This window comes from Amblyomma mixtum, chromosome 2 (assembly GCF_055824585.1).
Source record: "Amblyomma mixtum isolate Tamu chromosome 2, ASM5582458v1, whole genome shotgun sequence".
In the NCBI taxonomy this organism is placed as follows: domain Eukaryota; kingdom Metazoa; phylum Arthropoda; class Arachnida; order Ixodida; family Ixodidae; genus Amblyomma; species Amblyomma mixtum.
The window spans coordinates 253,886,028-253,905,152 of NC_143013.1; the positions used below are offsets into that span (position 1 = coordinate 253,886,028).

At 44.7% G+C, this 19,125-nt stretch overlaps 3 protein-coding genes across 6 annotated transcripts in view; 2 read left to right on the forward strand and 1 right to left on the reverse strand.

The window, feature by feature from the left end:
* The first annotated feature begins 284 nt into the window (after nt 1-284).
* On the forward strand, nt 285-3,950 carry LOC149363552 (coiled-coil domain-containing protein 86-like). Its single transcript, XM_089569946.1, has 4 exons — nt 285-417; nt 980-1,109; nt 3,064-3,138; nt 3,793-3,950. The coding sequence occupies exons 1-4, from the start codon at nt 329-331 to the stop codon at nt 3,928-3,930; spliced, it is 432 nt and encodes a 143-aa protein (XP_089426072.1). The 5' UTR covers nt 285-328; the 3' UTR covers nt 3,931-3,950.
* Nucleotides 3,951-6,622: 2,672 nt separating this feature from the next.
* On the reverse strand, nt 6,623-15,402 carry LOC149363553 (uncharacterized). Its single transcript, XM_089573543.1, has 2 exons — nt 14,504-15,402; nt 6,623-14,091 (listed from the first exon to the last, which is right to left on the reverse strand). The coding sequence occupies exons 1-2, from the start codon at nt 15,119-15,121 to the stop codon at nt 13,324-13,326; spliced, it is 1,386 nt and encodes a 461-aa protein (XP_089429669.1). The 5' UTR covers nt 15,122-15,402; the 3' UTR covers nt 6,623-13,323.
* A 408-nt stretch (nt 15,403-15,810) lies between these two features.
* Nucleotides 15,811-19,125, forward strand: part of LOC149363554 (phosphatidylinositol-3,5-bisphosphate 3-phosphatase MTMR3) — a 33,622-nt gene continuing 30,307 nt past the window's right edge. For all 4 annotated transcript variants that reach the window (XM_089573538.1, XM_089573539.1, XM_089573540.1 and 1 more), the window contains exon 1: nt 15,811-15,949. The gene's annotated coding sequence lies outside the window, so the exon portion shown is untranslated. The remainder of the gene's footprint in view (nt 15,950-19,125) is intronic.

The window sequence follows — 19,125 nt, forward strand, 5'->3', positions numbered from 1 at the left end:
GGAGGAAGGAGAGCGGTTGCTATGCGGGTGAATAGATTAATGAAGGCACAAGATGGCGGTATGATAGAAACCTCTTCTTTGAAACAGGATACTAGTAAGAGACGTAGGCGGTTAAGATTATAAGAAGATATTTAAATATTTACAATTAAGACTTTAAAACTCACTTTCTTTAATATAATCTTTTTAGTTTTTATGTAGGGTGGATTTCAGTTCAACAGGTAATGCGAATGATTTGAGCGCCCTCAACGTGTTTACATCTTGCTGTCTGCTCCACGTGCAGGGTGGCATCAGTTTGCGCGGGTGCACGGTGTACAGAAGTGCGAGCATTATGACCCGATCCAAAAAGAAGACCGATGAGGAAGCAATACCTAAAGGCATACCAAAGTCTGGTCGAGTATGGAAAAGCGAGAAGAAAAGGTAAGACGCACCTAGTCCGCGTGTGTACTCGCCCGCGAAACCGGACAACGTGATCAAATGATCACTGTGCATCGATAATCCAAAGCTTGCGCACTACATTCGTCGATACAACTTCAATGGCATGGCAGTGCCATACACTTTTAAAATGAAGGTTTTAATTATTTGAGGAAAATCGAGTGTGCTGGCACGTTTCCTAAGCTTTAATCGTCATTTTCGAGTGAGATTAGTCTTTCCGCAACACTTTGGCCAAGTTGTCGTAGTGATCAGTGGTTGAAATTGCATATGTAAGCTATTAGTGCGTCTTTTATTTTATTTTTAAGTCGCCTACGACGTCCATGCGTTTGTAAATACTGTTATTTGCTCAGTGTTCACATTGTTAGCTTGTTCCTTCTACCACGCAGGCAGATGTTGGCTATCTGTTTGGTGATCTAGCTGTGACCACCAACCAAAAAGAAAGTTGTCCATAAAAACTCTTGCTTCACTCCTAACTCTGATACGTAATGCGCACGTCTACTCGTTGCGGCTACGTGATGTTCACGGGATGTATGAATGTATATTTCAGGTTCTCAAGTATGAAGAAAGACAGGCCTCTCAAAACGTCTTGGAAGGTTAAAATGGAACAGCGGGCAGAGAGGAAGGCGTTACTAGCTCTGGATCGACAACTTAAAGAAGAGAAGAAAAGGCTAATCGAGGTGATATAACAAATTTTTCAATACACAAAAATGAATGCTGCAGCAGCGTGTGGCTGAGAAACGGAGTGACTTGTGAAAATAAGCCACGAGGAAAGGTTATAGTATACATCTGTCACCTTTTGTGTGTGTAAGTGAAAAATGCAGCACGCACAGCTGTTTGCATTGTGCTTTGCCATGCTGAGCTAGCATCTTCTGCAGCTCTGAAATAATGCCTCATTTGCTGAAAGGCTTCTAAATTAAAGTCCCAAATACACTGATCTAATTTTCACGGCCACATTTCGGCAAAGTGAAATTTATAATTAGCCAGTTATTGACGTTCAGAACATGTAAATTCCCAGGATGCCTAAATTTTTTTTGGATATATGTCCCATAGCTCATATCCCCTTTTCAGTACGAAGTTTTTGATTTTTGTTATAAATATCAATATTGCTGGCATATAGATGTGTCCTTGAAAATTTTGGAGTCAGAAGGCTTCCGAGCAGCAACATTTTTTGCTCAAGCGCAACATGTAAACTGACAGCTGATAGTGTTGGACTAACTTTAGCATGCTGGAATGTTTACATGAATTTCTGCGTGAGTGCAGAAGTGCCTCTGCATCTTGCAGAAGTTGTTCTGGGTATGAGCAATAAGTACCATGATATCGTCAATATAAACAGCTTGTCACAAGCTCAATAATATAGGCAAGTGTCATGTATATTGTATAGTACACCAGGAAAACTAATTTCTGTGTAAAGACTGCCCTTTGACATTACATGGTAAAGGCAGTCATAGAAGCGGGTACGTTTAGGGAGACCCACCCGTTGTACTTGATTACATCAACAACTATCTGGGTGCACCCATACAACTACATAGGAAAGCTCTACGGCTTTTTCAAATCTGCTTGAAGAAAAATGTATTCAGATTTAATGTCAAGCTTATGGTGACTGCCAGACCAGGGCAGTCACTCTGCTAGCCAAGCTAACTGTGATGACTAATGCATGACAGAAGCCAGCAGTCCCCGAAACCAAGGAGCATAGGGGATTTTTTCTGTAATTTGCAGTGTTCATCAATGGGAGATTAATAGGGTAATTACATTAAAGACAATTGATTAGAAAGCGGAAGAAAAAACAGCCACATGCCCCAGGTGGGATCCGAACCCACGACCTCCGAATTTCGCATCTGGTGCTCTACCAACTGAGCTACGGCGACAGCTGTCTAGTCTTCTGCTTTCGGGGGTATTTATGTATAATGTAACCAAACTTTTAGAGTGTTCACTTGCTCCACCCTTGCCCATAGCGGCGGACATAGTACGTCCTGTATTACCACGAGTGCCACATAAGAACGTGATCGAACGGCGAGGGCGGAAGCCATGCGAGAACCCTCTTATGCTGCCTATGGCATCAAGACTGCCAGAATCGAGGCCCTCGTTAGCTGTTGAGCAGACAAGTGAAGGGAAAAAAGGGGCTCGTTATGACATACATGTATGTCGTAACGAGCCCCTCTTTTTCCTTCCCATGATGTCTAATGACTAGCAAATGGCATAGAGCTAGGCTGAATTGATCAACAGCCTCAAGAAAAGGCAGCGTTTGTTGAATTCATCTGCAGGAAGCTTCCATAATAGAGCTGCTTGCATACTATAAAGTGTAATTACAATTAACACCGGAATGAGCATGGCAATCCAGCTGCAAAGGAGAGCTATCAGTGTTCTTTTGTAGCTGTGTCTACACTAAAATGGATGTTTGCGGCTAGTAATTTATTATGGAAAAACACGACACCCTGCGTTGGCCTAACGGGTGAAGTGAACAAAGTGGTAAGTCAAAGAATGTGTGAGGAAAGACTGTGCAGGCCTCCAGTGGGGACTTGACTTGTGAACATTACATGTTGCACCTAATGCCGTACCATTGCTTGTGCACTGCAGGTGTCCTTGCTAGTGGTTATTCATTACTAGCACTCAATCACATCAATTCAATTTCAGGAAAAGAAGCAGAGAAGGGCAGAGAACCTGAGGCGACGTGAAGAAAATGCCAAGAAGGCTGAGATAGTGCAAGTGGTAAGTTGTTGCTTTAACGTTGCACATATAAAACAAGCCAAGGCTAATGTGTGATGGCGCAGCTGTTTGGAATTAGCTGGTGATTTCAATTTACAGCACACGTACGTGACACTTGCCCATTTTGCGGTGTTTTGAAACGCATATTGGCAAGCAGAAACGTGGCATATAATCTGGAGTGCGCTGTAAAAGTTCAGCGGTGTGTTCTCTTAACTGTTTCTTAATGTTTGTTTACTTAATGCTTGGTTCTAGTGAGCAGTTGGTGTCAGTGGCACAAAAGAGCACAGACAGAAAATGACTGACACATCAGTAGACAGTTCTTAAAAAAATTTAACAATAATCTGAATCCTGTTAAGAGCATCCCAGTGCAAAGCAAAGTGCAAGAATTTGCGAATGTGCACACTTTTCAGTTCTACAGGTTGGGGCTAATTGTAGCTGCTATCATGTTGGCCAGTTCCATTCTCCATGAATCTTGCACATGACATGCCTTGTGTTATGTATCTACTTTTAATATGCCTTACATTTATGATGACTGTGTCTGGTGTCGTTATATAAGCGGAAGTCAACAATCTGGTGCACCATTGCATGGCTTTCTGCTCGTGACGTTGTTTAGTACAGCAGAGTTCATAAATGACTTTTCGTCTTTCTTTCCTGCAGATAAAGAACACGGCCAAGATTAAGAGAATGTCCAAAAAGCAGCTGAGGCTTGTTAAGAAGGCAGACACCACAGTTGTCTCTGGGAAGTCCAAGACCGAAGGTACTCCGAAGGGAAATGCACAGAAAGACGTAAAATAAAATGTGATGGGTTGTTTTTAGTTGTTTGGCTTATCCGGTCAGCTTCCTTTTCAGCCACATAAAAAGTCCAGTCTGTCCTATTAATGCAGTAGCGTTAAGGAGCTCATGTCACAGAAAATCCACGAAAAATCCCCAAAGAAGCAACCAGGAGGCAGGTGAGTCACCTGGGTCGCATAACCTCGCGGCTTCATCACAACCTGCCCACTGGTTTGTGAGCAAACTGCATGCCATGGCTGGTGGAAGTTAATAAGTAGTGAGAGGTTGCTCGGTAAGAGCAACCTGGGTCTCTTGCAAGCCCCACCAGCGGGAGCGCCTGCCATCGCAGGGCAGTGGCGCATCGCTTAATTGCTGCACCACTGTGCCAGGCGTTGTGTATGAGGACTCCCAAGGATCTATAAGTGTAAAGTAGAAATGACCAGTTCTGCATATATATGAAAATTAACCCATTAAACTATCATGTCGTACCCTTAAGGCGGAGCTTAGTTGTTCCCTCCATTTTTTTCATTTATTTTTTGTCTTCAGCTGGCCAACTGCACGTGGTGTGTATGCAGAGTACATGCATGTGATGAAAGGTGTGTATGCAGAGTACATGCATGTGATGAAAGGGAAGGGCAACACTGAAATCATTATTCAATGCTGGAATATCACTTTAACCTAATCTTCTAGCCTGTATTTAACATACCACCTGGAAAACATATAATTTCACTTGAATTGACTATGCAGTTCACGTGAGAAAAATGGCAAAATAATGTTCTAGTGAAATTGTTGCAGTACAGTTGTATTTGTATCTATGCAACCAAGTAAGTAAAAATGGGTCCAAACACTTTCATAGCCTGTGTATTCCAGTAGCACCACTTGGTTTTTCAGTTTGCATGGAACAAGTTGAAGCATTTGGATTTCTTCTTTGCACAAAGGTCTGTTTTGCACCTTGTGCGTAAGGAGACCAGCTCTACCTTGCACACTACAAACAAAGCAGCATGTAGGGCTTCATTCATGAAAGCACTAATAGGCCCACATAGTTAGTTGCGTCATAGACGAGGCTGATGTAAGAAGACTTCTCTTTTTTGGCACAAAGACAAGGGTGGGCAGGGAAAACCAGCCAGGGAATATTAGCCAGAAGTGGTTCATGCTAAACAGGAAAAGCTTGGTTTAGGCTAGTTGGTTCGAGTTTCATGGGAACATAGTGCAAAAAAAGCCAAGGTCTGTTTTGTCATCCTTCTCTTTTTTTGTGCTATGTTCCCAAGATGCTTAGCAGGATGTGTGTTCTTTCTATCAGGTGCCACATTAGATGGCTGTAAAGTATTTATTGTGCAAATATACATGCTAGTGATATCATCGCATAACGTAAAGAGCTTGCAGAAACTTGCAAACAAATGTTGCTGAATCTAGCTGCAAGAAACTGTTCTTCTTGTTGAAGCTTAAACATTGTGTCGTTAACTAGTTCATTCATGAAACTGAAAACAAGTCGGTGACTGGGCAGCTTCCCTCCCAACTATTTCCTTTCAGCTAAAAAATCTAATTAATGTCAAAGAGTTAGTGCAACCAGCCATGCATTTGTTGGGCCAGCCTGTCCCAAGTTTGTGCCTAAAAATGCGAAGAGAAAAGCAGAACAGGAGACAGGGTGGGGAGAAGGGGGAAATGTTGGTAGCTTTCCAATCCTGCTGCGGTGGCTCAATGGTTATGGCGCTCAGCTGCTGACCCGAAAAACGAGTGTTCGATCCCGGCCGTGGCGGTCACATTTCAGTGGAGGCGAAATTCCAGAGGCCCGTGTACTGTGCGATGTCAGTGCACGTTAAAAATCCCCAAATGGTCAAAATTACCGTAAGCCTCCACTACGGCGCCCCTCATAGCCTAAGTCCCTCCCCATAAACCAAAGTGATTACGATGAGGAGTCCCCTTTGTTGTGTTAGTAGCCCTTGCTCCATCTGCAACATATACGTGGAACAATGCCGCCGTCGAAATGTGCAGCCGTGCGCTGCCTTTGAAAGAGGAAAGACGAATTGCATGCAAGCTTCCACTGCATGTGTGCAAGACATGCTTCTGACTGGCAGTGCCCATTTTCGGCACTGGGCAAGTGGAATGCAATTTCATGTGATCTCTTTATTCTGAATTTTCAAAGTGGCCTGTCCCGCCGCGGTGGCTCAGTGGTTACGGCCGAGGCGGCCGTATTTCGATGCAGGCGAAATTCTAGAGGCCCATGTGCTGTGCGATGTCAGTGCACGTTAAAGAACCCCAGGTGGTCGAAATTTCCGGAGGCCTTCACCTATGGCGTCCCTCATAGCCTGGGTTGCTTCAGGACGTTAAACCCCAATAAACCAGTCAAAGTGGCCTAACTCTCGCCTTCATGCTACAATTTGAATAATTCTCTTTTGCAATGGTGTCACGGTGCTTCTTTGAACATCATTCATGGAGCTGAAAACAAGTTGGAACAAGTGGCCGGCAGCTTCTAACGCACTATTTCCCTTGAACTCAAATATCTGATTAACGCCAAAGGGTTAGTGCAAACAACCATGCATTTGTTGCGGCGACTCGTCCCAAGTTTGTGAGCCATCTCGCTCAGAAATTCAGCCCATCTTAGAATCTGTTTCCTTAAAGGACATGCATTTCAGGCTTGCACCAGTCGTCAGCTACAAGTCTGATCACCCTTTCTGAATAACACGTATGGAGCAAGAAACGGCCACAACAAAACCTCTGTATTTTGAGGGCTTTTTATTCAATGTCTTGCATCAAACAAAAAGCAATGGCATGTTGTGTCACGAAAAAAACAAGTCGGGTGAAGAGTATTGTGCGACAGCTACAAGTCAATGTGCAGCCCTCAGATCATGGCTACTAGAGCCAAAGGAAAAGAAAATTTATTTCTCCATGAAACAGAGGAGGCACCAGCGGCACTTCAAGACCACCGCACGTGTGTTGCAAATAGGTGACTGTAAAAACTTTCCCTTAACGCGACAACCACACATTCTTGTTCAGTTCTCGTAAGTACTGAAAGCTACCTGCATGAATGCAAGATATTCTTTTGGTACATCAGCTGCCTCAGCTTCAACTGTAGTTACCGCACTTCCAGTCACTGATTTTTCTTCTCAGAACTGAAAAATAAGAGCAAGTGCAACTACTCTAGACAGACTATCTCTTGGCAATGCATGGTATTCCACGCATGTGCAAACTACAGTGAGAAAAAAATGTGTCTGCAAACAAGATGTCAGATGATGTGGTACAATTCACATTTCTATGAAAATTCCAGCATCATCGGCCTCCTTATTGAACACAGTTTCATCCAAAATTCAGTGCTGTGTTTGGTAGATGACGGAATACAAAGTAAATATTTAATAACTTGTGCTTACCAGCTATACAGCAGGGGAAGATTCCATTTACATCCGTTGTTTGAATTTTTTCTTTTTACTCCATCAAGGCTTAAAGAGTGCACATTTGTTCAGTCAGTTACAAACCCAATTTGACGCTCAAGCATACTGCTACCATGATGCACTTTCAATGCAAACACAACTGTTACTAAAAGTTGTTTACTATCACTTAAGTACACAGCATAGATTCTTGAGCATTGACAACTTTATTGGCAAGGGCCTTTAAATATATAATATGCTGCCTTATATTACACAAGCTAGGAGTTTGCTGGCCATATTTATTACACAGGAACACGTTTTCATTCACACTAATCTAATCGTAGCATGTTAAAATTCATCAAAGTCATTGGAGGCATACAAAAAGTTTGAATTAGAAAACTGATGAGAAATTAAAGAAACCAAAGGCACTCCTGAAATTCTTGAAAAGGTCACCTAATCCGGAACATTGTTCTCCATGCTCTAAAACAAAGTGCTTGCAACTATTCAAGAGAACAAGGCTTTGGGCACTAGTCTGCACTGATAGTAACTTTTGACTGCATCAACTGTAATGTGCCATGTTAACAGCCAACAGAAGTAGAGGGCTACAACTTCTCAAGTCATGGGATTTTCAAAATCCACTCCTATTGTGTCAGAGAGTAGATATATTGCAGTCACTTCGTGGTTCTTGCATATCTGGCATTAAAAATTTTTACCGAGGTTTTAAGTATTTAATTACCTTGCTATGATGCGAAGAAATACTCCTGTTGCTTCGCATGAGTGCCAACAATTTCAACTTAGTTTCAAACTGACAACATGCTGTGCCATTTTTAAACTCTCAGAAAAATGCTGAGCTGTCCCTCTGAGTGTACACATTCCTATTCCAACAAGTGCAGAAATGCAAACTGTATTGTGCTTAACAGTGAAGATCAGTACGTTTACACTGTCTCTGCAACGATGGTTTCAAATGCCAAAATTGATCTATGAAACGCCATGATTACTGCGTACACCAGACAAAACCACAAGTTAAGCACACCATCCAATTGTTATTAAACCACCAATGTTCAGATGAGACAATGGTTACGCCGAGATGCAGAGAAATGCTATCTGCACCAGTACTCAAATGTAGTGCAAAGTGGCCTAAATGTAAATAACACCACACTACACTCCAGCCAGCAGTAAATAATAAACAATCACTATGAAATCAAAACAAGTGTTGTAACATGGCAGCATCACTCTAGAAATGTGCACCACTTGATCTTGACACCGGGCAGTAAACATGTGTGAGGAGTGCGCCGTGCTGGTATTATTTGTTCTCTGAGCCACTTCTGAATTGTGCAAAAGTACTAGATGCAGGGCTTGTTGGTTCATGTTACAATATTTTTAACAGTGCAAAAAAGGGCACACCACTGGGATCTATAACTAAGCCTGACACCTCACCAACAGAAGATTTTTGCTTTCAGATATGGAAGATATCATTGCACTTTGGTTTCCAGGAGTCAACAAAGCTATTGCAATCAATACATCCAGTGACAAGTGATTTCCACACCCTATGGAGTAACTTCACTTCAAGCCAGAAGTGAGCTTCAGTGATAAAAAAAAAGAAAAGACTACTTTCAGTGATTTCTAGCATTAAAAACTTCAATATTTATGGCATTGTACCACCTATCATGGCATTCAAGCACACATGAAAAAATTACCGACGATTACGTTACTTCCTAATGCGAAATTTGAGCGCAGCAAATAAGCTGTTTCACCTTTTCGATAGTGAGTCAACCCCAGCTGCGGAGTTGGTTTCAGGGACAACGCCGCCGATGCCGACACAAACAATATGATACCCTCGCTTCCGCAGCGCTAAGAACCAGGTCTAGCCGTGGGAAGGTGGTCACGTATTCGTCGACGTGCCGGGGCCTACGTGAAATAACCGGCGCGTCGGCAACTGAAGAGCACCCTATCCGCCACACAAGAACAGGGGGGGGGGGGGACCCTTTCCTCCTCTTTCTGCATGGCGGCGACGGTGTTCTATGCAGTCACGTTATCTTGACTCTCTAGCGGCGTCAGTGGCATCCAGCGGTATCAGTCGGTCGCTGCTAGCGCTGGGGGGATGAAAGGGGGGCGGAGCTGGTTACGAGGCCGACGACAACGCCGACGACGACGCGAAACCCAGGAACGGACGCCAAAGAGCTGCGCTCTAAAACAAGTTAAAGCTATGTCCAGCAACAGATGAAACTTAATAATCCCCTCCCAGATTTTGTTACCATACTATAATGCCAGCCCTTATCACACTACCTGCTATACCAGAAAATTTGCTTCAAATAAGCGACAGCTGTTTTTATTAACTCAAACTATGGTTATACTCAGATTTTTTTTCTAAAACACTCATATCAAGACAGCTGTAGCCATTTAACACTCCCAGTGACATTAAGACAAGAATTAAATGTTCAGAAAGCATTCTTCTTTCAGTGTGAGGGTTATGTATTATTTCGTTCATTGTTCTAGGAGCCAAATGCTACTTGAAATTTCTTTCCATGCATGTCACAGTACTTCCTAATCGCCGTTCATAATTGCTTGCTTTGACATGTAAGAGTACTCACGGCTAAAAATGCATCAGTACAAGTGCTTGCCAGAAACACAAAATATAATTTGCATTAGGAACTACAAGTACAGGAAGGATTGCTTAAAAGTCCACGAAAACTAAAATTTGCAAATTCTGTTGTGACGCCGTTAATGCAGAACATACAAACTTAATCATCAGACTGCATGTATCGTACGGTGGCGCAATTGCCGGCAGAAACAGCAAGGCTAACCCCACCTGTAGCTTAAAGCATCTCAACTCAACTCAGCTGCTTGTATCACGACCATTAGATAAAGGAAATGAGCACATGAGAAACAAAAAATAATCACAACAAATGAAGAATGATATGAATAACCGATGATATCACATGTGCTAAGCGACTTCAGCATTTTATATGAAACATCCTTCCAGGAAAAACGTGCTGTGAATACACTCATAACATGTTCCAAGTTTTCTCAACCAAAACCCCAGACGAAGACAAGTCCCTTGTCGAAACGTTGGCTCAAGCAACCTGAGGTTTTCCCCTCCCTTGTTCATTTTGTGATCCCATCACAAATAGTTCTTCATGATATTTAATAAACAAGTTGCTTAATTTGCACCACAACAGCATCAAAATTCGTGTTGTTAATTGCTACGAAACATTTCACTCTGCCATTTATAATTTCCTGCCTCCGCGGTGGCTCAGTGGTTATGGCGCTCGGCTGCTGACCCGAAAGACTCGGGTCTGATCCCGGCCGCGGCTGTTGAATTTCGACGAAGGCAAAATTCTAGAGGCCCGTGTACTGTGCGATGTCAGTGCACGTTAAAGAACCCCAGGTAGTCAAAATTTCCGCATCCCTACACTACAGCGTCCCTCATAGCCTGAGTTGCTTTGGGACATTAAACCCCATTAAACCAAAGAAATCTATAATTTTCTAGAAGCCCGATTCTTACTGCATCTCAAACTTTGAGCAAGATATAAGTTACATTACCACCTACCCAAGTCAGAACAATGTGGTTTCTCTACAAGCACATTAAGTCATAAGTTACTGAAGAAAAGAAGCAAACCATGCTCATATGTACAACAGATTAAGCTCAGAGCAAGGGTATTAGCCTTAGTTCAGAGTAATAAAAATTTTCCATGATTTCACTAAAGTGCAGCGCTAGTACAACAAATGGAATACACAAGAGTGGGAGCAGATGTGGTAGTTACGCTTGGAGAAGAGCAATCTGAAACAGACGATGTATAGCAAAACCACTGCAAGATAAATGCACTCTCAACTAGCTTCATGCCGTCCGTACTAAACACGGTGTAATGCAGTTCTTGGCAGGAAGCATAGACAGCATCCATCACTGAGATTCTCGATACAGAACTATGTATAAGCAGCAGCAGGAGCAGCAGCAAGTATGCCATGTATAAAAGCTATCTAGCAGTTACTCAAGCAACTTTGGCCATTAGTGCAGGTAGCCCTCGTGACGCAAAGTCATAACATACAAAGTGCTGAAAAATGCGGCCGACAGGTCAACTTTTTGCCACTTCCAATACTACATTCTGAAACGCAGGATGTTTAACTAGCATCCAGCCTTCCAGCAAATAGTTAGGAGCCTCTGCCATCAACAACGAGACAACAGTATAAGGATGGCAGCAGACAAAAGTCAAATGACTGTCTACAGAGCCGCCCTTTTTGAGTCACTTACACATTGCAAAACTCTCCACCTAGGTAATCACTCATAGATGGCACAGATGTCCTAGCAAACAGTGTGAAAGTGGAGAGGTTTGCCTCAGATTATTGCAGTAATGGCAGGCTATACCAGTTGCGCAGTCTGATAACGTGCTAAAAAGGAAGATAAACATGCAAGAGTAAAAACGTGTCACTACAAGTGACATGGACAGATCAGTAGAACTGCCAAGTGCTCAACAGTACCCGAACATTTGTTATTCACATAATAAATATATATGGTCGTCTTTCTGTGCACACTGCGAGGGCCAAACATGGCGTGCACTGCAATTCTGAGTTAAATGTGATCAGCTCTTGCTGCATTAAGCTGATGCAAGATATCAACTCATCCACTCAACCAAGAAGTGCAGTCTAGCAAGCAACTGCCCGCTGTAGGTCATATTAAGCATGACAGCGCATAGCTCACTAGCAAGGCCCTGTTATGAACAAAGCTCTCTGTTTCCCACACCTGTGATTAGTGAAATGAATAGCTATTGATTTTAGGCCTACCTGCTGAGGCTAATACGAAAGCCAGAATAGATGTCAATGCCAAGAGCCATAAAGATGTCAGAATAAATGGTGGAATACAAAAACGCAAAAAGCTGATGAGTTCGAAACTGAAGCTTTTGCAAATATTTAGAAGAGAAATGCCAAATAGACTAAAAACTGTTTGCTCATGACATGCCTGATCTCTTGCCTATCAGGTCATTGTATTTCTACAAATACAGTTTTGCTTTTTGTAAAAAAAAGTGAAATGGACATTTTTGTTTTAAGTAAAACTTGATCACTATACTAGAGAAGTCATCCCCATAATGAGACAGTAATAAAAAGATGCTAATTTTGGATTCTTACACAATAAGGCATGTACCACAACATATGGCTGTAATACTTGACATAAACCAATACTATTAGCAGCATTAACTGGGAACAAATTAAATGCAACTTAACATTTAATGTAACTGTGCTGTCCAACCATTATCTCCTCAAGGAGTAAGCATATACACATCTTAATTCAGGCCATGGAGAATGCAGACACAGTGCAACATGTTTTAACTGCATTTTTCTCACTTCGGGAGATAATTTATAAACATGTCTAGTAATGGTTTGTCATGGCATTTCGTGCAACTTATTTTACAGAGAGTTAACACTGCTGCCCCTGAGGCAACCATGCTGTTCAACTGTAAAAATGGTAAAAAACCACATAAATTCCCAATTTGCTTCTCTCTGCCAGCATACCGAAGCTTACAACTCATGCCTCAGTGTGGCACTCATGGCAATCAGGTTGCCGACCTTCTAAATTTAACAAAGTTGCACATTAAGTGAAACATCCATTAGTCATAAATGCAATACTGAAAACAATACAAGCAAAGAATGCTCACATATCAAAACTTCTTGCCAATTTCAATCAGACAACATGACAGATTGTACCCTTCTATGGCACTGCGTGTGCCAACATAAAGGTACTTTTTTTTAAGAAGGAACAAAGATAACACAGAGTGCTTTCCAACGTCATGGTAACCAAAATGCAATGAGTGGGCAGGTCTCCACATGCAAGAAAAAAGTTCTTGCGCCTAGACCAAAAGAACGTGTTCAAAACTGGATTACCAAAAGCGCTGCCAATCAACTAACAAAAACTGTCGAGCATGGCAGGACACCACTGTGTCACCGGTGAAACATGTTTCGAGTGGCCTGTCAACACTTCAACAATAAACTCCGTGCAACCTCGAACCAGCAGTAAAAAGCGATTCCTAAAAGCACCGATCCCCCCTTGACTCTGCTCCCTTGACTAGAGCACGACACAGCAGCGACAGTAGCGCGGCCTCCCACCCCCGACCGAAGGTGGAGGCGTCACCGGGGCAAAGTAGGCATGCACCTTCAAGTCCAGCAGGTGACTGCGCAGCTTGCGAATGCCAGCACGTGTGATGAGCTGGCAGTCGTACAGCTCAATCCGCTGCAAGTTCTGGCACGTGACCAAGTGCTCCAGCGAGGCATCCGTTATCAGTGGACAGTTGTCCAGCTCCAACACGAGCAGGTGCTCCGCAGCGCCGGACCCGGCACCAAGATGCCGGATGCCTTCATCCGTCACTAGCTCGCAATGCGACAAGCTGAGCTGCTGCAACCTGGGACAGCCGTTGGCCAAGTGGAGCAACGTGTTGTCCGTGATGAGCACACACTCTTCGAGGTCCATCTTCTCGAGGGCATGGCAGGAGCGCGACAGCGCTTGGAATCCGCTGTCTGTCAGCTGCGTGCAGCCGGCGACCTCGAGCGTGCAGAGTGTGTGGCAGCCTTGGCTCAGTGAGACGAGTGCGGCGTCCGTCAGGTGCGCGCAGTTGGAAACGCAGAGGAAGTGCAGCTTGGGACAGTGCTGGCTGACAGCCTGTATCGCCGCGTCGGTAATGTTGGTGCACTCGTGCAGGTTCAGAGTCTGCAGGCCACCGCAGTACTGTGCCAGTTGGGAGACGGCCTCGTCATTGACCAGGGGGCAGCCTTTGCTGACAAAACTCCGCAGCCTTGGGCAGCCAGCTGCCAGTGCTTCCACACCATACTTTGACACCTGGGCAACGGAAAGGCGTATGCATTAGGGAGAAATCATAACATACTACACACATAACGAAAAAACAAGTGAACTGACTAAAGGTAACCATGCAGGATGTATCTGCAATTAAACATTTAGTGATTCTTTTACTGCAGGAACAAAGAACCACGTGTTTGCAAGCACTGGGTGGTGCTTGTATACAAAGCATGATAGCGCTATGGGAGGCATGCTTACAGCCAAGAGATACTGAAATGAATGCTAAGTAACGTTTCTGTAAATCAGGTGTAAACAAGGTGGCCAGACAATTTTTAATCCAACTCGAGCACTTTGACTCTTTTATACCTCTCCACCGCCCTCTGTCAGAGCCAGAGATTCGAGATCAGTTTGAGTTCCTGCCTGCGACAGTGCTCAAACCAGAAATGCAACGCACCTGATCGCACCAAGAGATGTTGATCTGCTCCAGCGCGGGGCAACCCTGGCCGATCGCCTTGAGCGACAGGTCTGTCACTTGGCAACAGGAGCCCAGGTCGAGAAAGGTCAGCTTGCTGCAGTGCTTGCCCAAGCTCTGACAGGTGCTGTCAGTAAGCTTCTTGCAGCCGTTCAGGTTCAGATCTTCGATGTTATTGCAGTTCTGGGCGAACGTCTTGAGCGACGCGTCCTCAACACTCTGACAGCCGCGCAGGCTGAGTTTCTTGAGGAAGCCGCCGCATCGGCGCGAGATGTTCTCCACGACGGGTCCCTCGATGTCCGTCTGGAAGTTGAAGAGGTCGATCTTCTGCCAGTTGCTGCCGTCCAGCGCGAGCTCGTGCCACAGTTTGGACACCTGCGCACAGGCGCACAGCGAGACAACGTCCAGGTAGGAGAAGATGCGAAGCAGCAACTCCTTGGGAAGCTTCTTGTTGATGAAAGCATCGTCGTCGGCCGCCGTGACTCCCCTGACCAGCACTTCCACTTTGGCCTTGGGCGCCAGGGTCATCACTTGCCGAGGGACGGGCGAATCCCACTGGTGCGTACGACGACTAGGCGTTTTGGTCACTCGCCATCGCATGCGCTTTACGAGCCTGCCTCCAACGCCTTTTGTGTCTTTTTCGCGGAACAGCGCAGTGCCTTCTCACCGTCGGAGAGACGACTTCGGAAGAGAGGGGCTCGCCTACCGCGCACTGCAGCTGACTGCCGAGTGTGGCGGCTGTTCTCCAGAATACTTTAGCTCCGCGACGCGAAAGCTACGAATGTGGACAGTTGCCTTGAATATGCAGCAACTCCAGTAGCAAGTTGTAAACACGCCATGAAGCGCATCGCGGGAACGCGAGAATACGACGGGGTGGGCGTGTGGAGGGAAAAGCTGATAGAAACAACAGCTCTTCGTTGTAGCCTTGCATCAGAAATGTGACTAGCGCCACAACGATTTGTATGTAAAGAACAGGTGACCATGAAATAGTTTTTTTATCAAACTATTTCCTATATTATTGCAATAAAATTAGCGCGGTACGTTAGTTTACATAAACTGGCACAATTGTAACTTGTAATAATTTTTGTTTTTATAAAAGTTCTGCAGAAATTATTGACTAATGGTGTAGTAAGTCGAGTAAAACTTTACTGAATATTGTTAAAATTTTATTGCAGAGCGTTAATTTAAAGATATATTTTCACATTTTTAATTTTAACCTAATGCTGCAATTTAGCAAACAACTTAACACTTTCGCCGTCTGGCGGCTGAGCGTTCTCGAAGGATTTTGTTGTGATGTGACGTAACTCATGGACCGCAATCGATTTTCTGCTAGGGCCCTATTTACGTCATGATAATCAGCAAAATTTTAACTACCGTGTGTAGGGAATTCAGTTTTCATTCTCACATCTGAGCTACTTGACGTGCGAGGTAAGTATTCTAGCAAGCTAGCCCTGCTGTAAGCTTTATGTCCCTGTGTATGTCGCTCATGAATGACTTGTCTGCAGTGGCCCGCTGTGTCCCGACGCTTTTATCGTTGCGACTAGAACCAAGGGGGGGGCTCGATTTAGCAGGAAAGCTAACAGCAGTGATCTTGCTGCTTTGAAAACCGACTTGCAAGTCGCTTTCAGCTCCGTGTTTGCACATCCAGGCGACGTAGCCGTCGCGACGAAAGTGGGTCATTGTGGAAAGCTTTCTTCCTCGGCGTTCGGCTGGTGGTGGCAGGGGGGTTGTTTACATGGGGGCTGCAGACCGCCAGAATCGCGATAGGGCGCCGCAGTGCCTCACAAAAGCACTTCGGTAGTTGACAGTCGTTCATTCGCTCTCCACAGTGCATGCACTGCAGTTGTCGACAGGCGCGATCGTCCTTACAGCTGAACCTTTCCCGTTCGCGGGTACGCGTTCTTCGAGGGGCTTGTCACGAACGTCAGTGCAAATAGGCTGTTCGCTTCCTTCGGTCTGTTACGCTTGGCCAGCGTCGTCGAAAGGCATCGCTGGAATCGGCGATCGGGCCGGAAAAAAGAAAGTGTGCGGCTTCCTAATTTCTCCTCGTAGCCGATATCGGGCGGGGAATAAAAGGAAACAAACAGCCCAGCGAGGAGGGCGGCTGGGAGGGAAGACATAAAGAACAACAACTAAAGCGCTGCGTCTGAGCTCGAGGTGAAGGAGCGGGCGCGCTCGTGAAGTGACCTTCAGCAGCGAGGCGGCACTCTGCATTCGCATTCTTCGGGGTGCGGCGGGCGGGCCTGTGCCCTCCCACGATTTTCTTTGGGCGCGCGGCGGCACTCCGGACTCAATCGTAATCGTAGCGTCGTTTAGCCGGCCGATGTGTGTGTAGTAGTTGCGCCGGCGGTGGCGGCCTTGCATCCGTCTCTGCTCGTCCGTGTCGCGCGCGGAAACCCTAGGAGGGGGAACGCTTGCTTCCTTTTTCCGTCGCCCGGCCGCCCCGCGCGGTTCTCGCAGCCTTGTGGAAGCCTTGCGGAGGGCGGTGCGCCCCCAGCGTCGTTTTGTCGTCTCGTTCCTTGGAGGACACCCCGTGCGGTGGTACTCGTACACCGAGATCTCGCCGCGCTGCTCCATTCTCTCGCGCAACACCCCCCCGCTTGGGCCCGTTCAGGTGCAGAACCGGCCTTGCAGCAATAAATTCTTGCATTGTGGCCGTTCTTTTAGGCGACGCGGCTTGGAAAAACTTGCGCTGAGGTGCGCGCGTGAGATATGGAAAAGCTGTTCGGCCGGCGAATGTTTACCGTGCGCGGACTCATCTGTTTATCGTGAGCCGCGATGTGTCATGTTGCGAAAAACCGACAGCTAAAGAAAAAAAGATAAACTAATTGCGCGCCGGCCTTTTTCCGGATACTAAAAAGGAAACAGATCTGTCTGTCTGTGTATCTACTTTTTTTTTTTCTGCTTCAAAGAGATTTTATTAACGTAGCTGTTCTGTCTGTGGCAGTTGTGCTCAGCTGCTGCTGTGGGGATTCCGTCGGCAGCGAAATGTAATTTCGGTCTTCCATTATGTTACTTCTTTCTGTTTGTGTGTACGCGTAACTTCCAGCAGGAGCTTTTTTTCTTCCACATAAATACGTACTATATTCATGACAAGAAACTGTATAATTTAATTGTGTACCTGAGATGCGTTATAAGTTTGTTGTAAACACAAGCAGAAAGGAATCCCGAAAGTCAATGCTCTCTCAGCAATTTTAGTTCTTTGGTGGATCAGCTCAGCAAAGCAAATGTCAAAAAGTCGCCCCAGTTTTAGTCGCTGCAGTTTTGGGCCTATGCTCTTTCACACTACTGTTCTTTTTCGTGGAGTTTGATCTAGAGATGCGCACAGAAGCTGTGTCCCCTTAATTTGTTTTTCGGTCCTGTGTACAAAATTAGCTTTGTATTGTCATCTGTATGGGGCTTTTTTCTAAAGCAATTATTGAAACCCTACCCTAACAAGAGATTATTGGCCATACCACTCGTATTACCTAGCTAGAGCATCAGCGATTCAAGTTTTATGAAAGGAGGTTAGCTTTTTGATGTTACTGGGGTAAAAGCTAAGGTCATTGTTACGTCTGCCTACACTATAATTTCATTATTTTCAGTGATAAGTGGTTTATCTCGGCTGTTATTTCATTCATTCGTCTGTTTTTTTCTTAGCCCGTTAAAGTTTTAAAAAATTTAGTTTTTTCTACTATGTTCATGCTCGTTTCCATTCTCTTAAGCGACCATTTGTAAACATTGCAAGAAGCACAAAGTGTCTGAGTGCATGCAGGAAAAGTCAAAGCCCTTTCAATACATTCTATCTTATCAGGGCACAACATGTGCAGTGCGTCGTGCCAGGTTTTTATGTATAGCCATCCTCCCAGCGGCGAAAGGCAGCAGATAAGACGTTTCTGAAGTACCTAGAAGAGCGGAACCACACTTTAGCAGCAGTTTCTTAGGGGATGCCTGGGGGAAGTAGTTTCCAATTATGGCTGCGTTGATCTGGATCTGGATCAGGTTTGTGCCTGAATGCACTTTGATCATCGCGCCCGAACTGTTTTGAGTTTTACGTGATAAGCGGTAGGGAAGTGATAAGTTGCGAAGTAGCACTTCATTGCTGGGTGTTATTGGTGGGTGTTGTACTGCACTAGAGTGAACTTTTGTTTTTAAGCACATTAATGTATGTAATGTAATGTGGTATATCATATTTCACATTTGTCATTTTACCACCTGGAACTGTTTAACTCAGCAGCCTTTAGAACTTTGAGCGTTAGGTTTCTGACTGCAGATAAATATTAGGCATTCAATAACCTGGCATTTAACCAGTGTTCATTGCTGACAAGTGGCTTGTCTTTCTTGAATTCTGGTTATGAGTTGTCTCCATGGCAGGTTTGGGAAAGTGTGGACCACATAAATGGCTCAGTTGTGTTTTTCTTGTGTGTGAACAAGCTTGCGACAGATTTTCAGTTGTGCAAGGATTTGGCTAGCAAAGGGATCCTAAACATAGCTGCATTTACACTGTGAAAAATGTCATCCATGTGCACTTTGTCACAAGCTTGTCTTGACAGGAGTGCCGAAAATATCGAGTTGCACATGACCATATAGGCACTTGTGAACCAGGATTGAGACAAGTATAAGTA